At 38.9% G+C, this 19,800-nt stretch overlaps 1 protein-coding gene across 7 annotated transcripts in view; it reads left to right on the plus strand.

Annotated features, from left to right (window-relative positions):
• ARAP2 (ArfGAP with RhoGAP domain, ankyrin repeat and PH domain 2) overlaps positions 1-8,940 on the plus strand; it is a 195,673-nt gene extending 186,733 nt beyond the window's left edge. For 6 of the 7 annotated variants that reach the window (XM_043544542.1, XM_037897956.2, XM_037897955.2 and 3 more), the window contains one exon: positions 6,248-8,940. In XM_043544542.1, the coding sequence (XP_043400477.1) occupies positions 6,248-6,595 (348 nt within the window). In that variant the 3' untranslated portion in view covers positions 6,596-8,940. The remainder of the gene's footprint in view (positions 1-6,247) is intronic. The other variant, XR_006290154.1, reaches the window with a different exon arrangement.
• Positions 8,941-19,800: the final 10,860 nt, after the last annotated feature.

A 19,800-nucleotide genomic window follows, 5' to 3' on the forward strand; every position in this document is an offset into this window, starting at 1 on the left:
TTTATCAGATGAACCATTAGCACCCAAAAAAGGAGCACTGAGGTGGAACTTTGGAATGGGGAACATTTTGAGTATGGAACAGAACAGTTGCTACCATTGACCCTACGTAATAGTAATAACAACTAACTGTTGTATGTTTTTCATCAGTAGGCCTCAAAGCACTTAACAAGTGGGTAAGCATTCTTTTCCCCATTTTACAGATCAGGAAACTGAAGTACAGGGAGGTGAAGTGACTTGTTCAAGGCAACCCACTCACAGAACTAAGAATAGACCCCAGGTCTCCAAAGTCAGAGTTTAATGCTTTATCCACTAAGCCATGCTGCCTCCCTGAGGCAGATGCATGTGTGATACAGTTAGTCAGTCTCTTCAGGCAATTCTGACATTGCTTCCTAAATGGACACTGAGTTCTGTTAACTCCTATTTTTTTTTTTATTCAATCTCCTTTACTCATTCAAAGACCTCCTTTAAATTTACCTTGTTCTATAGTTATTCAATAACCCCTCTTATTCCTACCATTTAAAATATGTTTTCCTGTAAAAAAAGAGAAACTTATCATGCAATTGAAGGAACCCCATAATTTTGTTTTCATACTTTCCTTTTGCTTGATGTCACAAGGACAATGTAATGTTTATTATACTATCTTTAAGCTAGCTGCAGATTGAACATTTTTTGGAAGTAAAGGTTTTACCTTTCTTTCTTGAACTACATAATTTTGAATCTAAACATTACCAGGACCTTCTTGATTTTGTTGTGCCCTGTTGGCAAGAACTCCATTATGTCATGCCAAACATGTGGCAGTCATATCAGAAAAAGGTTTACAATTAGTGCTCATAATGATGTGAAACCTTAATGTTAATAACTAACTCTGCCATAAAAAAGAATCGAACTTGATATATAAAAATAGAGCTATACAGGTCCTGTTTGAATACCTTAAAAAATTAGAATAAAACTAAGCATTGGAAAGGGTAAACTAGCAGTTTTTGCATATATTGTTGGAATCTAAATTAGTCTTGTCGTAAAGTATGCAACTGAGAGAGTTCAAAAAGAGGAGGAGGAAAAATAACATTTCAGTTTAACCAACAAAGGATTTGATTCCAAACTTATGAAGGTAACCATTTCAGTTGTGGCATGCATTTTTATTCCTTTTGATACAATAGACTGTTAAACACACGATGGTAATGTCCTCAGATCTGTATAAAGAATAGCTACAAACTTTCCCATCTCATTGTTTACCCCCTTTCTAGATCATTTATGAATATGTTGAACAGTGCAAATTGTTGAGGCACCCTGCTATTTACCCTTCCCTCCCCCGCCCCATTCTGAAAACAGACCATTCCTATCCTTTGTTTTCCATCTTTTAACCAGTTAGTGAACCATGAGAGAATCTTGCCTCTTATCCCATGGCTGCTTACTTTGAGTCTTTGGTGCAGGATCTTGTCAAAGGCTTTCTGAAAGTCCAAGTACACTATATTCACATGCTTGTTGAGACCCTCAAAGAATTCTAATAGATTGGTGAGGCATGATTTCCCTTTGCAAAAGCCATGTTGACTCCTCCCCAACATATCGTGTTCATCTATGTGTCTGATAATTCTGTTCTTTACTATAGTTCCAACCAATTTGCCTGATACTGAAGTTAGACTTACTGACCTATGATTGCCAGGATCACCTCTGGAGCCTTTTTAAAAAATCGACTTTACATTAGCTATCCTCGTCATCTGGTACAGAGGCTGATTTAAATGATAGGTTAGATAACCCAGTTAGTAATTCTACAGTTTCGTGTCTGAGTTCCTTCAGAACTTCTTGAGTAATGCCATCTGGTCCTGGTGACTTATTACTGTTTTAATTTATCTATTTATTCAAAAACCTCCTCTGTTGACACTCCAGTCTGGAATAGTTTCTCAGATTTGCCACCTAAAAAGAATGGCTCCGGTGAAAATATGCCGCACGTCCTTTGCAGTGAAGACCTATGCAAAGAATTCATTTAGCTCCTCTACAGCAGCCTTGTCTTCCTTGAGTTTTCCTTTAGCACCTTGATTGTCCAGTGGCCCCATTGATAGTTTGGCAGGCTTCCTGATACCTGAATTACTTCCTGAAGTAATTGAAAAAAAAAAAATTAATATAATAGTAGTATAAAGGTAGCAGGAAGGTGACTTGCTAAGAAACCCATAGATCAATTTTTAAAAAAAAAAGGCTATATGAGGAAAATGATACCAAACAAAGTTCAGGACATACTTTTCTGCACTGATTTGTATTTGAAGGAATTTTGCTGCACATGGACAAATAAAATATGTAGCACAAAATATAAATGTTTGAAAAACATTTACCAGTAAAGTTTAAATTAAAAATATGAAAGGTAATGGGTAAATAGAATTAACCAATGTGCAACATCTTTAGCAGTATGTGCTGAAAGCACTAACTTATAATAATGTTTTTAAAAGTTTATTACACTACATCAAATGACTAAAATAAAAATATCCCACTTAGAGTAATTAAGCAATTATTAACCAGCTTCATGTTCCATCACTGTTGCAAAATAGCTATGATATCAGCATCGGAACAGGATCTGGACAGCTGTGCCAGGGATGACTGCTGTGGGAATGAAAGGGAAAAAATAGATGAAAATCCTGTCTCCATTTTAGTTGACAGCAAAACTCCCATCAACTTCAGCAGAGCCTGAATTTCACTCTTAATATTTAGTGTACTCGGTATCACATAAATGGTAAAAATTGTACCACCTTCCTCAAAGGATCTGCTCTCTGTATGTATTCTGAATTGTGTCTACTTACTTGGCTGATTAAAGTAAGGTCGGGGGGGTTGAGGAGGGGTTATTGCTTTTTTTGGTCTTGTTAGCTTTGAAAAGCCAACACAGGTAAAAGAGAGAATGTAAGATAGATTTGTCCATTCTTGTGCATCATCATCAGAATTATTACTAAATTAAATTTTACACCTCTGCAATCCCATTGACAGAAATAGTGTTGCACAGATGTAACTGAGGACATAATTTGGTCTGACCAATCCTTGTTACTGGTGATATGCAGAAGGAAAAAGGATCCTAGTTTGACTTCCAGATTATCATTATTATACCCATATTGTTTTTGCAGAGCTGGCAGTTAGAGGAAAATATCATTTTATTGTAAAACAGTTACATTTTGATATGGAAATCACTGGGAGAACAATATGGTAATTCTGAACACAGGTCACCTTAGACTAGAGTTTGAAGCACATTACTAGTATGGGAAATCGCTTAGCTCTGTATCTTCTGTATAGTCTTATGTCATACTTTACTTTGTACAGCTGGCTTCATTGATTTCCTGGGTTTTATACAACATGCAAATGATAAATTATACATGTGCTGAGCCTATACAAGTGCCACTGAAAAAGTTCTCTGTGTGAGTAATATGCCCCACTTTAATTAGAAGGAATATATATGGATCTGGTAGTTTATTTCGAAACAGAAGATACTTTTCAAAAGTGATTATTGTTTTAGGCCTTTTCCAATTTCATGTCAGAGCAACTTTGGGAAAGAACAAGGACAAAGGACAAAGGGAGCTCACTGTACCCAATTTAGCAAGGAGCTATATTGTGTTTTAAGAAATGTAATCACTATTTTGCTTCTTAGAAGATGCAAAATTGAAACATGGTTTTACTAGGGGTTGTAAATAAAATGCATTCTTCCAGACTGAATTTCAAGGCAGTAATTTAATACCATGGCTTGCTGACATTTAGAAAGCCCTCCAGCCATGTTACTGCATCTTCTGATCAAAATCGAACCCCTCATTTAAAGAGCCCCAGGGAATACACCAAAAAGTTATTTTGTATATATTTATGAAGATTTTTTTTTATTCAGGGTCATCATACTTATTAATTGAACTCTATTTTGTTTGTAGAGGTTTGCAGAATTACTGCTCAGACTTTATATTCTTTATATTCTTTCTTACTTACTTTATATTCTATACTTTATGTTCTTAATATACATGGAAAATGAGACCATCCACCGCTATTAGACAGGATAGAACTACTGCAACAGTGAAGTTTTGGGGCAGCTTCTGAACTCCCTTGCACACTTGTGTAGTGATTCTTGGCCACTGTCAACACGTAAACACATTACAGCCAATAACCGTGCTATCACTCCCTATTTCTGTGCTGGCCTACAGAGAGCCAGGGGTAGAGCCTTAGCTGGTGTAAATTGTCATAGCTCTGTAGAAGTCAGTAGAGATACGACAGCTTACACCAGAAAAGGATCTGGCCCATGTATATAAGCCAGTTTTAGCACATGCAGGGGTATGAAGTGCCCATGCTTGGTCATTCTAAGGCTGACGTTCCCCCAGGTATCAGAACGCCATAATTCCATTAGCATCCACAGCTAAGTTGCTCCTGGGTGAATTTCACCCATAATGAATGGGAACTATAGTATCAGCAACCTTAACTCTCAATTCTTTCTTAGGAAAAAAATCTATTTTAAAATGTCATTAGTTTATTTTGCCCAAATGCAATGACAAAATATTATTATTCTTTTAAATATTGTGTGAATGTTGATTCAGCTGAAATTTAAGAAGTTGAGTAGAGACTACTTCAGTAGATAAAGAATGCTTGAGCTTTGGAGGTGGGAGTTCACTTCACTTACTATGTATTTTGTTCCTTTTCCTTCCCTTTTGCCCAGTTAGGGGACTGGAATACATTTTTTTTTTCCAAGAGTGCTGTCCACTTGGCTGCGCCAACCAGACAAACAAGTTGTGTACTGTTGACAGTGGCATGCTCAAATCCCCTATGCCAGGGGTTCTGAAATTTTTTCCCCCGAGGCCCATGTTTGTAACTACGATAAGCTCTTGTCAACTGCTGGAAATGGCTCACCTTGATTATCACTACAAAAGGTTTTATTTCACACACACACGCGCACACACCCCCAGCTCTCCTGCTGGTAATAGCTCACCTTAAGTGATCACTCTGGTTACAGTGTGTATGGTAACACCCATTGTTTCATGTTCTCTGTGTATATAAATCTCCCCACTGTATTTTCCACAGCATGCATCCGATGAAGTGAGCTGTAGCTCACGAAAGCTTATGCTCAAATAAATTTGTTAGTCTCTAAGGTGCCAGAAATACTCCTTTTCTTTTTGCGATAAGCTCTGTAGCTCATTATTAACACTTCTTGAGGAAAATTATTAAATTTAATTATTACATACATATAAACTGCGATATTGTAAATAAACAATGTACATGTTTACTTTTCATTTTAATGTAATAATAGAAATCCCTAGCAATATGCACTCAAAGAAATGCTTGAAGATCTTTGAAATGAAACCGTTTTCGTAAAGCTTTAAAAAAAATGTTGAGAGCGAATTGTGTTGTGGTCTAACAGGAAAACATAATTTTGTATAAAACTGAACAAAAAGCAACACAACAATGTTAACAATTTTGTTAAAAATGCTTATTTCATTTTAAAACAAAATGGTTGTCCAACTTTGAACTTTATATTGTGTTCAGTTTTTTTAGTGTAAAATATGAGTTTCTCTGCTGTGTAAGTAAAGACCCAATCCTATTCTCAACTAATTAGAAAAGGAACAAATATTGTAATAAAATATAAAATAACTTACAGACAAGGAGTCTTCTTAATGGGATGGATGTGCCTGCTTTTCCTTGCAGTTTTTCCAGCTGGGGACATATGTTAGTGAGGCGCATCCTGATCTCATCTTCACTTTTCAGCCTTTCAGCCAACTCAGGGTGCAGGCAGGGGGTAGCTAGGGGCTGTCTGTGTGCAGGAAGGTAGCCCAGGATGCAGACAGGGATACCTAGGGGCTGTGTGGGGGCAGGGGGCAGATGGGGGTAGCTAGGGGTTGTGTGCAGAGGTGGGAGGAACTCAGGGTGCCAGCAGGGGTGTAATTCAGGATGCGGACAGGAGGTAGCTAGGGGCTGTGTGCCAAGAGGGGTCTAGCTCAGGATGCGGGGAGGGGCTGTGTCTGAGACAGTGCTGCTGCTATGGTGCCTGTTCATGCGCTCAGTCCCTAGTTGGCACAGTGGGGGCAGCTCCGCTCCTTGGGGCTGTGTGCATGCTGAGTCGGGCCTGGCCATGGCTTCGTACACCATTACTGTGGCCAGAACTATTAGCTATGCTGCCCCAGCTCTTCAGCAAAATTGATTTTTCTTGTAAGCTGTTATGTAAAGTAATGAACAAAACTCACAATCTCAGTATTATTGAATATTGTGTTAATTTGAACCATTCTGTTTCTGATTTCTTGTCTTTATTCAGCATATTAACGATGGAAAGCTGACAGTCAGTGAACAAGATGAAAATGACATCGTGGAAGAAAAAAAGAATTTAAAAGAAAGAGCACATATCGTGGCACAGTGCCTAGACCGCAAGGAGGAGAAAGTGAGAAACCATGTAAAAAAACATCGAAGCTTGATCTGTGTTGAGGACACAGGTGCTGACATTGCTGACTTACACCAAAGTCCCTATAAAGAAACAAGGACACTGAAGAAACATGAGAACAAAACAAACAAATCTAATTTGGAATCTGATAAGTTGCCACCAAATGTTATTCAGGAACTAAATACAGTTCTGCAGAAAAACAGAGCCCTCCACGAAGAAACCTAAAGCTGAATTTGTAAGAGACAGATCAAACAGGTCAAAAAACCTGATTATTTAATGTTTGTTAAAGTGTGTGTACAGTTTGTACAGTGTAGAGACGATGAAATGTGTTTATATACAGCTGCTGATTTTTAAATGACAGTTATGTATGTGCTGGTAATATGACATAATTTAAGATTAAACAGAGTTTTTAAGTGTAGAAAATTCCTGGTATGAAACCCTGGACTTTAAAGCCAGTGGGAGTTTTGCCATTGACTTCAGTGGGGCCAGGATTTCACCCATCATTTTGAATGCAGACTTTGTTAGTGTTCTAACGAGAGTGCTTCAATTAAAAATGACCATTTAAATGTTAAGTACAGTTTGCTTATGCTCTGTATGTCCAGAACCCTTTTCTCAATATGGGAAAAATCTTCTTGTAAAAAGAGACCAAAGTGCACATACATACTGTGGTTGTCTAATAATATATAAGAATAAGTAACATGAGATAATCGGATGACAAATCTTGCAGTATCTTCTCTCTGCTAAACAGGTTGAAATTGATTTAAAGAAAGTGTATCTAGGGGACTGGCTAGCTCATATGATCAGGAATGTGAGGCAAAACTTTCATCTTTAGGTTCCTCTTTTGGATGTGACAAGCTTGGTAGTGACAAAGTTGTTATCTGATGCTATTGAGTAATCACATGCGAAATGAATTTCCTTGTGAACAGATGGCTCAATCACAAAACCACCCATCAAACTGGCACTAATTCATCCTATCACAGAATGGCCAGGAATGAAATGAGCATGGAGACTAAATTATCCTTTCACCCTTAGAGGTGGTCCCACCAGATCAAGATGGAGCAAGACATTGATTGAGGCTGCAATCTGTGCTATAGCTCTTCTGAGGATAAAGAGAGGGTTCAGGCTCTACCAATCTAGTACCCTTCAGGAGCACTAAATTCATTAATATTGAGGAGGGAAGGGAAACTGCCATATTTCATCAAGCTTTATAAAGTGTAATATTGTCCTTATTTAATTAACAAGCATATTTTCTGATTTTTTTTCCTGTTGCCATATTTCTATGCAAGCAGAAGCAGTGTCCTCTGTGATTAGCTTGTTCCTCTTCCTGATATGAATGGATGTCATAACTGTCGTTATGTCACAGTTACGTCTCATGGTGGTTAGCACTGAACACATCAGTCTGGAGGAAGTTAATTCTGAAAGAGAAAGCTGCCATCTGAATACAAGTGTCTTGGTAATCTGTATTTTCTGAAAGGAAGGACAGAAAAGCTACAATTTTATGGGTTTTTATAATGTTTTATTTTTAATAGTCTGCTGGAATGTAGCAGTAGCAAGGTTTCCTCTATCACTCACTTTGCACTTACTCTGTTCGATCGATTGTAAAATCTAAAAGCAAGTTTGTAATTTTTTTTTTATTTTCCCCAGTGCACTTTTGATTATTTTGTTGGTCTTAATTTGTAGCATTAGCTTAAGTCCCATTTGCTTAAGAGTGCTGAATGTGAAATACATTCTTAAATGTTTTCCTGAATCAGGGCCTATCTTTGTGGGAAGGAGGATATTTCAGCAAAGTGCTTCTGCTGTCTGTCTGAGGCTGGTCCTGAATTTACTGTTTACAGTTATTCATGTATTTTCACATAATTTTTTTCAGTGTCATCTTAAGATGATTGCATAGTTGATCTTTTATTGCGTCATTAAGACTGTTATTCATTCTAGTGCAGAGGTCTCATGCACCACTGGAGTTCCACATTAATAGATGAAAATGGAGTGGTGGGAGAGTTTTTTGTATTGGGTGGGTGTGCCCATATAAGAGAATAACATGTTCTGTTTTAATCTTCACTGAAATACTGCAAAAAAGTCTTCTCCTGGTTTGACCATAGCTTGCACAGTTGCTGCAAAGGGTACTAAAAATGTAAGGAAAAAAGCAGCTTGCTTGAAAAAAAATTCAAACTGAATATTGTTTACTTTTCAACTGTGGTTAAACTACCTGAATTTATGGCTATTGGATTATCAGTGAAAATATTTCACCTAAAGTATAAATAATCTTTCAGTGTTTTCTACATGCGTAATACATATTGTTTGAACCATGGCACTGTTAAGTTAAACACAACTTCTGTAATAAAATGGAAGTGTGATTACATTCGTTTAAAATTCATTACTTGTGAGTCTCTGATTTCGATTCAAATTATTACCTGATGTTCAATCAGTATTGCACTAATCACTGAGACTGGTCCAAGAACTGAAGAATAAATGTATTATCTGTAATAGTGTCATAATGGCTGCTGTGTTTTGTATGTCATCTATTCTGGAATGAGATGGAAACTAATTTCCAGAGAATAAATATTTTCTTTAAATTGTGTTGTGTAATCTCTTCAGAAAAAAAAAATCATCAAGCCAGTGATAATTGTTGTAGCAATTATTTCTATGCATATCTCCATACCATTGCTACTAATCCTTGCAGTACCTTTGTATGGTAGTAATTAGTTATCCCCACCTTACAGATGAGGAAAGAAAGGCGGCAACTAAAATCTATGGTTTGCACAAATCATAAAGTGTCAGAGCTGGGATTAAAATTTAGCAATTAGTAAATCTCACGTCCTTTATTATTATTAGCCTCCCTACTTAGAAAAGCCAATAAAGATCCCTACTGTTTATCCACACAATGTCAGTTCTCTGTGCATTTTCAAGCTCTACTGAGAAAAGTTTTTAAAATACTTTTAGCTCAGCCGTTAAAAGAGCCACTGAAGAGTTAGCTAGATGTTGTTTTATCCTAGGAATAATCACCAAACTTACATTTCCAGGAAGTGAAAAAGATGATGATGTCGGAAGGTATGTTGTAATACAGAGAGTAACCTTCTCAATATACTTAGTGTTGCATGTCTTAATTACTTTATAAATCCTTCTGGAATTATTATGGAAATGCACATTTATATTAATAGATTCTAAGGCCAGGAAGAACTACTGTGATCATCTAGTCTGACCTCCTATATAGTACAGGTCATAAAACTTCCCCAAAATAATTCCTAGAGCATAGTTTTTAGAAAAACATTGTCTCTTGATTTAAAACTTTTCAGTGATGGAGAATCCACCACAACCCTTGGTAAATTGCCCCAATGGTTAGTTACTCTTGCCGTTAAAAATGTACACCATATTCTTCATTGAGATCAGAAAAATGTTCTATGCTGTACAATTTACTTCAGTTCATGGCTGACCTTATAATATGTGCTGTTCCTGGTATTGCAGAATGCATTTCCTTGCAAATTATACCTTGGTTATATAAACAGTAATCCTTTATTAAAGAACTCAGTTAGCATTGATTTATCCGGTGCTGCAGACTACTTCGGAACTACTAATTTAGAATAAATTTGAGGTTTGCTGTATATATGAATAGTTTAATAACTTGTAATTTTCTTTCCTATCTTCATTACAATGCATACTAATTAAAAGCTAATGATGTTGATGTTCTGATATGTGCATATTTAAATTTTGCAATAGCTTAACAGTCTTCACTTGGGTGTCCTGCACTGAACTTTTTTTGCTGTTTATTTTCCCTTTGCAGGCTATTTGCATGCTCAGGCTATCCATTTTAATTTTTCAAATTCATTATGAGGTAAGATATCTTGGACTTGCTCAGTCTGTATTTTTAGTGTGGTGTCTCTCCAGCTTTAAGAAACAATAAATAAATGATTGCGTCTGAAACTTTTTTAATTCATGAAAGATTGAGTGTTCGAGATAAAATAAATATACTACTTTGCACTCAATAAAAGCATCTAAGGACCACATCCTACCAAGTATCGAGTTTCACAATGCTGACTAGTCTCATCTGTTTAATGGTCCCAGTTCAGTAACGTATTTCACCATGTGCATAACTTTAAGCATATTGACAGACCCATTGACCTCCTTGGTAGATAGGGTGTTCAGGTGCTCTCAGGCTGCTTTCATTTAGATGCTTAAATATTCTTAGACTTCAATTCTTATGTGGTAACTAATTGTTTTCCCTCCTCCAACAGTGATATTATTATAATATAGACTTTAACAGGATACTCTATGATAAGTAGATATTTAGCAATTCTTCCAGAAATTGGAGATGACAATTTCAGATCCTTTCAAGACTTAAATGCAGAACATATTTTAATGTGAGGGTCTTTTAAACAGCCCTACAAATTGTCTCAACCTGGGCAACTTTTCTTACTAGTGCCTTCCCTATTGGGTTCTGTGGGTAGTTATACACACAGTCACGCTTTCACACATTCCAAAAAATAAAATAAAGTAAGGCTGGGATATATCCCACCTAATAAAAACAAAAGATGGAATATAGAAAAGGGAAAAATGTGATAACTAAATGATAGGGTGTTTATGAACTCTTCAGCTCTTGTAATCTTCTAGACTCTTGAGTGCAGGCTCTGGAACTAGAGAGAAGAAACCAGACAGTTTTATTCTATTAGCACAACATTTCTTGCTTATGGACGAGCTCTGAGTGCTGGGAAAGACTGGCTAAGGCTGGCATGGCCTGTTTGTCGATGTCATGATTTAGGGCTGTCGATTAATTGCAGTCAACTCACATAGTTAACTCCAAAAAAAATTAATCATGATTTTAAAAAATTAATTGCACTGTTAAATAATAGAATACCAATTGAAATTTATTAAATATTTTGGATGTTTTTGTACATTTTCAAATATATATTTAAATTACAACAGAGAATACAAAGTGTACAGTGCTCACTTTATATTATTTTTATTACAAATATTTTCACTGTAAAAATGATAAACAAAAGATAGTATTTTTCAATTCACCTCATACAAGTACTGTAGTGCAATCTCTTCATCGTGAAAGTGCAACTTACAAATGTAGATTTTTTTTGTTACATAACTGCACTCAAAAACAAAACAATGTAAAACTTTAGAGCCTACAAGTCCACTCAGTCCTACTTTTTATTCAGCCAATTGCTAAGACGCACAGGTTTGTCTACAATTATGGGAGATAATGCTGCCCACTTCTTATTTATTGCAAGGTATTTACATGCCAGATACGCTAAACATTCGTATGCCCCTTCATGCTTCAGCCACCATTTCAGAGCACTTGCTTCCATGCTGATGATGCTCATTAAAAAAATAATGCATTAATTAAATGTGTGACTCAACTCCTTGGGGGAGAATTACGAGTCTCCTGATCTGTTTTACCTGCATTCTGCCATATATTTCATGTTATAGCAGTCTCCGATGATGACCCAGCACATGTTGGTTTTAAGAATACTTTCACTGAAGCTTTGACAAAACGCAAAGAAGGCACCAATGTGAGATTTCTAAAGATAGCTACAGTACTTGACCCAAGGTTTTAAGAATCTGAAGTGCCTTCCAAAAGTGAGATGGGTGAGTTGTAGTGCATGCTTTCAGAAGTCTTAAAAGAGCAACACTCTGATGCAGAAACTACAGACCCCGAACCATCAAAAAAAAAATCAACCTTCTGCTGTTGGCATTTGACTCAGATAATGAAAATGAACATATGTCAGTCTGCACTGCTCTGGATCGTTATTGAGCAGAACCCATCATCAGCATGGACGCGTGTCCTCTGGAATGGCGGTTGAAGCATGAAGGGACATATGACTCTTTAGCGCAACTGGCATGTAAATATCTTGTAATGCCAGCTATAACAGTGCCATGCGACAGCCTGTCCTCACTTTCAGGTGACATTGTAAACAACTTGTTTGAGTGATTGGCTGAACAAGAAGTAAAACTGAGTGGACTTGTAAATATCTTGTGACGCCAGCTACAACAGTGCCATGCGAATGACTGTTCTCACTTTAAGGTGACGTTGTAAACAAGAAGAGTGAATCATTATCTCCTGCAAATGTAAACAGACTTGTTTGTCTGAGCAATTGGCTGAAGAAGTAGGACTGAGTGGACTTGTAGGCTCTAAAGTTTTATATTGTTTTGTGTCTGAGTGCAGTTATTTTTTGTACATAATTCTACAGTTGTGAGCTGAACTTTCGTGATAGTGATTATGCTACAATACTTTATATTAGGTGAACTGAAAAATACTATTTCTTTTGTTTTTTTACAGTGCAAATATTTGTAATAAAAATAAATATAAAGTAAGCACTGTACACTTTGTATTCTGTGGTGTAACTGAAATCAATATATTTGAAAATGTAGAAAACATCCAAAAATATGTAAATAATTGATAGTCTATTATTCTGTAACAGTGTGATTAATTGTGATTAATTTTTTTAATCGCATGATTAGTCGCAATTAATTATTTTAATCACTTGACAGCTCTAGTCATGACTTCTCTGAGGTGGTTAGTCTTGGTGATTCTGGAATGTGGCTTATTGACTGAGCAGGCCAACCTACTCAGCCTTATTTTTGATTCTTAAGTGTTTAAAAAAAAAAATTCACTCCACCTTGCAGCTTATTCCTCTAGTCTCTTTGGCCAAATCACCTTTTACAGAGATTGGAAGACCTGAAGGGACCACTGTGATCATCTAATCTGATCTCCTGTATAATACAGGCCATAGATATTTGCTTGTAAGGGACTGGAGTGTGGGCAGTGTGGCCTAATGGTCACAGCTGGGCTGGGGTCCACATGTCAGGGATGGCAGTCAATGAGCAGGGGTTGGAGGAATTGCTAGAGCCGGGCTCAATAAGCAAACATCGGGGACAAAGTCAGGCCAATTTGGAGACCAGAGATCAGGAGACAAGGTGAGGTGTGGACTTGCCACAGGCCTGAAGTCTGTTTGGTTGCCCAGACAACTTCCTTGGGCACCCTCCAGAGTTAAATAGGCTGCTTGGCCAATCAGAGGACCGCAGGGTGCCATCACTCTGGGTTTCTTAGGCAGTACTTGCTGTGGCACACAGCAAGCACACTCCAATGTGCTCCTAGACTACAGGTCTGCAAGGCCTCCTGGTGGCATTATGGGAACATCAGCTGGACCAGGTTCGGCACACCTGGGTTCTAGTCCCTGATTCCTTACGTTCCTTTTTAACTAGAGAACATAATTTCAAAATTGCTAGGGATGGAGAACCCACCATGACCCTCAGTAAATTGTTCCAATGATTGATTAGGTTTGAGGCCTACCTTGAAGCCATGCAACTCAGTCCGACCATGTGTGAAGAACTGTCATTGTTTAGTGGGTGTCAACTTGGAAGAGTCTCATTTAAGCTAACAATATTAGGTATTTTCCGTATCACAGACTGTTGGTCTAGTGAATCACCCAAAATATCAAAAATCTGGACGCACAAAATGGCTTTTGAGGAAGCTGGCTTGGACTATTCTGGATAAAAGCTCTCAAAAAGACATGATCAGTTTACAGAAAATTAAATATAAAGTGCTAATAGGAAAAGAAACCCCTTTCAGAAGAGTCGTTCACTTAAAATTCATTGATCTCCAAAATAAAAACAAATTTTTATTTAGGATAAAATTTATTATCTCCACTTCTTTGCTAGACTAAAAACAGAAATGTTTTTATTTTTCTTATTAACAAGTCAATTATGGTTACTTTCCTGTTTTGAAACTGGGCTATAGTTCAAGCAGTTTATCTTTGAGTTCTAAATGTTGTGGAAAAGCTACTTTAAATCTCAAAATGAAAGCCATTTGAAATAGTTTTATATAAGGGCTATATGCCTACACAAGCTATTCTCATCACATCAGCATTAGTTTCCTTAGTTCTCTTTAAATAGTGGATCTGGATGAATACATAATTTGTGACTATTATTCAATGTATTTTTCCTGTCAATCACTAAATAAATTATTAGCCATTGTTTCAGTATTTGACTGGCTTCCTTAACTACACATACGTAACCTTATAGAATCTAGAACTGAGATTTTCAAAGAGTTGGCCACAAAGACCCAGATTCTCAAAGGTACTTAAATACTTTTGAGGATCTGGACCAAAAATCCCATTGAAATTCAATGGAAGTTGGATACTTTACTCCTTTGAAAATCCCAACTTAGAATCTGACTGGCCAATAGTAAGATACTACATACTGGCAGCTTAAAGTTTTTGCAGTTAACTTGTTAATCTGTCTCCAGTTGAGCCTCTTGGAATATTTCTGCTTTGTTTTAATAGCTCACATGGATCTATTTTGGGTTGGAATGGGGAGGATAGTTTTCTGCTGACATTTTACTATCCTCAACTTCTGTAGAATACAGCCAGATCAGCATATAATGATGCAATTAAGAAATTTCATTTTTATTAGCATTACAAAAAAGACTTCATTAACTGGTCAATGGTGTGTTCACATAGGACACTGATATGAGCAAGCAGGAAGGCTGGTTGCCTTGCCTTCTACTGGCATATTGATAAATCAGGGCAGATACGGATTTTAGCTGCCTTGTACTGCACCAAGCACATGATCAGTTTATAAATGCACAATAATGAGCTCAGAGATAAAATTTTGAGCTCAGTTTTCCCATGAAAACATGGTTGGGAAGCACAAAATTTGGTCAACAATAGACTTACATGGTGAGTGGCAGCATTCATGTCATCTGCTGCTTTTTACCAAGCATCTGAGGTAATCCTTGTTGCATCTCAAGATTGGTGCAGGAAAAAGGTGTCCCCTCATGTTCTAAACATGCAACAAGAAATTACTCCTAAATTTCTAAAATAAAATTCCTCCACTTCGTGGGACTATCAAGCCTCCTCTTGCAAAATATATCTTCTTTGAGTAGATGCAGTCATGTATTCCATGTAAGTGTGTACAAGCTCAGCGCACTGAAGCCAGAAAACATTGCCTAGCTAGCAGTACTTGTAGGGGTGGCACTTGCACCCTCTGGCCTTAGCTCCTCCTCTGGCTATATAAGGGCAGCGACCCCGCTCAGTTCTTTCTCCCTGCCTGCAGCTAGAGTTGGAGCTCTGTATGGTGTTATCACCTCATGTGTTCAGGCTCAGTTTTCTGAGAGTTTTACCTCTAAGTAATAATTAGTAGTACCTTTGGTTTAGTTTAGTGTAGTGTTAGAGTAGTTGGCAGCCCCGTGTGATGCCCTCACCAGGGTTCAAGCATTGTCTGTAGTGTGTGGGGGTAATTCCCAATAGTGATTCCCACACAAGGTACTTGTGTCTCGGTGAGGGACATATTAAGGAATGGTTCTCCATCTGTAAGTCTTTCAAAAAGAGGACTCTGTGAGGTACTTGTGGCTGAAGCAGCACCTTCTGGAGCAGGCCATGAGGTCTACTTTGGTGCCATGAGACCTACTTTGGTACCAAGGCCCCTGTCTGATCAGTAGTCACCTTTGGAACTGGCAAGTGATGCTGCTCCATGTTTGAACTCTGGCATTTCCCCAAGAGGAAGAGGAGTCATGTTCTCTCCTCAAGTACAGCAAGGAAGAGGGCTTGGGGAGACTCTTTCTCATCTTCTGACTGGCACCATACTCCTTCCAGCATACAGAATGGAGCAGGTCCAACTGCTCCCCGGTAGTGTGCTGAGATCAGTGAAAGCACGTACCAGTGACTTCAGTTGTTGCCATGAGACATCTGTTGAGACCACTACCAATGACATCAGCACCAACACTGTCTCCAGGTGTATCAGGTGACGTATCAGACCTGCTTTTTCTCTCAATCCCTGGGGTGCTGTAGCTTCTATCTCCATTGTGCCCTTGGTGGTGTCATAATGCTGCTGGGTTCTTCAGCACCAAGGCTCACACCATGCAGGTCCCAGATTCTGGAATTGAGTCCAATGTTATGCCTGCAAGTAAAAACCTCATTGTTGCTGGTGCACCCTTGGTACTGTCATTGCCCTGGCAGCAGATCCCATCATTGAGTTTGATGCTGCCCTTGGCCTCACTGCCAGTGCCTTTTCCAGTACTGGCTGGGAGTATATTTCACTTGGTACAGCCAGTGCTTGTTCCCTATTCAGCACTAATGCCACCTCCATTTTGGGCTTCGGGTGAATCAGTTAATTTGTCCACCCCATTTGGGCTGGCTCCCTGTTGAAACCAGAGAATTTCTGGTACTCCTCAAGATCCAGGTCTGTCAACCTTTCCTTCATCGTCACCTCATAGATGCCAGAGCCCATCCCCAGATTACCTTTGGAACTAAGATCAACATTCCCGCAGCTGGGTTGGTGTTCTTGGCCTGGTACTTACTGGCCAGAAATGCCATATCCATTTTCCCAGTGGCCTCCTTGGAATCCTTGGGATACTCCTCATTTTTGAGGTCCCATTCTTTGGCCTGCTGAAGAGTGAGATCACTGATCTAGTTGGTGGTTCCCATTCCCAAACCATCTGTGACGGTGCACCCCATAAGGCTTTATGGAAATATGTTTATGAATGTATATCTGACATAACATGAATATGTTTTATGCTACATATGCTATGTAACATATCTATGTAAAGGTTATGATCTGCTGAACATATTCATTCTATTTGTAAGCATGTGTCGTCATTGTATTTGAAGTTATGAATATTGGTTGTACAGTTGTTTGATTTTTAAATGGCCTTAGTAAGGTATTTGGTCAGCTTCTTTAGAAAGGAATTTGCAAGTTAAGTGCCCAGTCAAGAAGCACTTAATGAACAATGGATCTTGGAAGGCTCCAATCCACACAAGAAGTCTATATGAGGACATTCAAAGTAGCATGTGGACAATGGCTGCTGCCTGTAAAAACTGAGTCATGTGTGGACATGTGACTTGCCCATGTGACTCCAAAACTCCATCTTGGAGCTGGATTTTGCATAGGTGAGAGGAGGGGGTCTCTACCCACAAGAGGGAGTCTATTTAAAGCCCTGGGAGACCCCTCCATTTTGTCTTCAGCTGGCTCAAGAGAGAGCCTCTCCATCCCCAAGGATACCTGAAAGAAACTAGAACAAAGGACAGTAACTACAGGGGGTGTGAGTGATTGCTGGACCCAGACTAGAAGGAGACTAGTCTGTAAAAGGAAGCTTACTGGAACTCCTTTGAGGGTGAGGTTTTATCTCTATTCAGTTTTCTTACTGTATTAGACATAGACTTGTGTGTTCTATTTTATTTTGCTTGGTAATTCACTTTGTTCTGTCTGCTATTACTTGGAACCACTTAAATCCTATTTTCTGTATTTAATAAAATCACTTTTTACTTATTAATTAACCTAGAGTATGTATTAATACCTGGTGGGGGGGAAACAGCTGTGCATATCTCTCTCAGAGTTATAGAGGGTGAACAATGTATGAGTTTACCCTGGATAAGCTTTATTCAGGGTAAAACGGATTTATTTGGGGTTTGGACCCCATTGAGAGTTGGACAGCTGAGTGTTAAAGACAGGAACACTTCTTAAACTGCTTTCAGTTTAAGCCTACAGCTGTTAAGGGACATGGTTTCAAACGTGGGTATGGGTTTTCAGCAGGCCAGCAGGTCTGGCTCAAACCAAGCTGCCAGGGCAAGAAAGCAGGGGCAGAAGTAGTCTTGGCACATCAGTTGGCAGCCCCCAGGGGGTTTCTGTGATCCACCCTGTCATACCATCTCATCTACAAGTGACCACTGAGCCCATTCCCTCTGGACCTCCAAGGTCATCCCAACTGGATCCTGTGATTCGAGAACAGGACACACTTCTTCATCCTCTCTGGAGAATGACTATGTTGGGTTCTTCCTCTCCCTCACTGCCTGAGGACGTTAATTGCCTTGGGCATACAAGTTGAATTTATACAGGAGAATGCACCTAAACTGTTGGATGTTCTCCAATCATCAGTTCCAGGGAGAGTAGCCCTTCTGGTAAATGAGGCTTTCTTGGAGCCTGCAAAGGCCCCCTGGAATACTACTTTGTTGCCTCCCACAACAAATCCTGTGGAGAAGTGGTACTTCATCCCCAGGCAAGGTTTTCAGGGTTTCTACTCCCACATTGCCCCTAATTCTCTTGTAACTGCAGCAAATTACAGAGTATAAAAGGAAAGATATAAATCTACTCCTAAAGATTCCAAGAGGATGGACTTTATGAGGAGGAAGATTTATACCCCCTCTTCCTTGCAGATATGCATTGTGAACCAGCAGGCATTACTTGCTAAATAAGACTTTAATTGAGCTGCCATGTCTAAGTTTGCTGACAAGTTGCCAGAAGCCTCCAGGGAAGAGGTTAAGGCATTCATTACAGAAGGCTGTATGGTAGCCAAGACTTTGTTACTGTCAGCTCTGAACATGGCATATGCTTCTGTCAGAATTCTGCAATCAACTCTGATCACAAACCGCACAATTCAACTGCAGAATTTGGGCATTGCACCCAGAGTGCAGCAGACCATTGAGGACCTTTTGATGGTCAGGTTTTGTTTTGGATGGATGAGCAGACCTTTTGATGGTCAGGTTTTGTTTTTGGAAAAAGACTGACAAGATCCTGCACTCTTAAGGATTCCTGAGCTACTTTGGAAGTTTATACTCCATTTGAAAAGAGATGCCATTATAGCAGGCAGCAGCAATACTGCCTACAATATTTCTTTGGCTAGTCTTCCTTTCCTGTAAGACAGCGGGACTAGCCTAGGAAGGATCCTAAATCCCAGAAATGAAGGCCCCCTGATTCTGGATTTACCTAGCTGGCTTGACTTACCACAGCATCCAGCAAGTGCCCATTTTGACTTGTGTGTCCTGGGCAGTGATGCACTGATGACCATCTCCATTCTCCCTGTTGGAGGATAGGCTGGCTCCTTTTCACAGTGTCAGGGACTTAATTACTGTGGTGAGCTGGGTCCTAAGCATTGTCAGATTGGGTTTTGCTATACAGTTCCTCTCCATTCCTCCTCCCCACCCCCTTACTCTGTCACTCGTCTTGGACCCCTGCCATGATATACTGCTTCTTGAGCAGGTTCAGTCTCTACTGACTTTGGTGACTATAGACTTGCAGCATCAGGGATGAGTTCTACTCCTGGTATTTCCTGGTTCCTAAGCTCAAGGGGGAGGGATGAGGCCTATCCTTGACCTCCATTATCTCAGATATGTCAGATACATGAGGTTCTGTATAGTCACCCTAGCAACTATTCTCCGTGTTAAATCATGACTGGTTTGCTGCACTGGATCTACAGGATGCTTATTTCCACACACAGCAATTCTCTGGAGCCACAGGAGGCTTCTCTGGTTTGTCATCGCAGACCAGCCCAATCCATACACTATGCTCCCTTTTAGTCTGTTTTCTGGTCCCTGGATTTTTAACAAATGCATGATTGTGTTGACAGAATACCTCAGGAAGAAGGGAATTTGTTTTTCCATATCTGGATGATTGGTTACTGAGGGACAAGTCCAGAGACAAAGTCCTTGCTGGTGTTC

This window comes from Chelonia mydas, chromosome 4 (genome assembly GCF_015237465.2).
Source record: "Chelonia mydas isolate rCheMyd1 chromosome 4, rCheMyd1.pri.v2, whole genome shotgun sequence".
In the NCBI taxonomy this organism is placed as follows: domain Eukaryota; kingdom Metazoa; phylum Chordata; order Testudines; family Cheloniidae; genus Chelonia; species Chelonia mydas.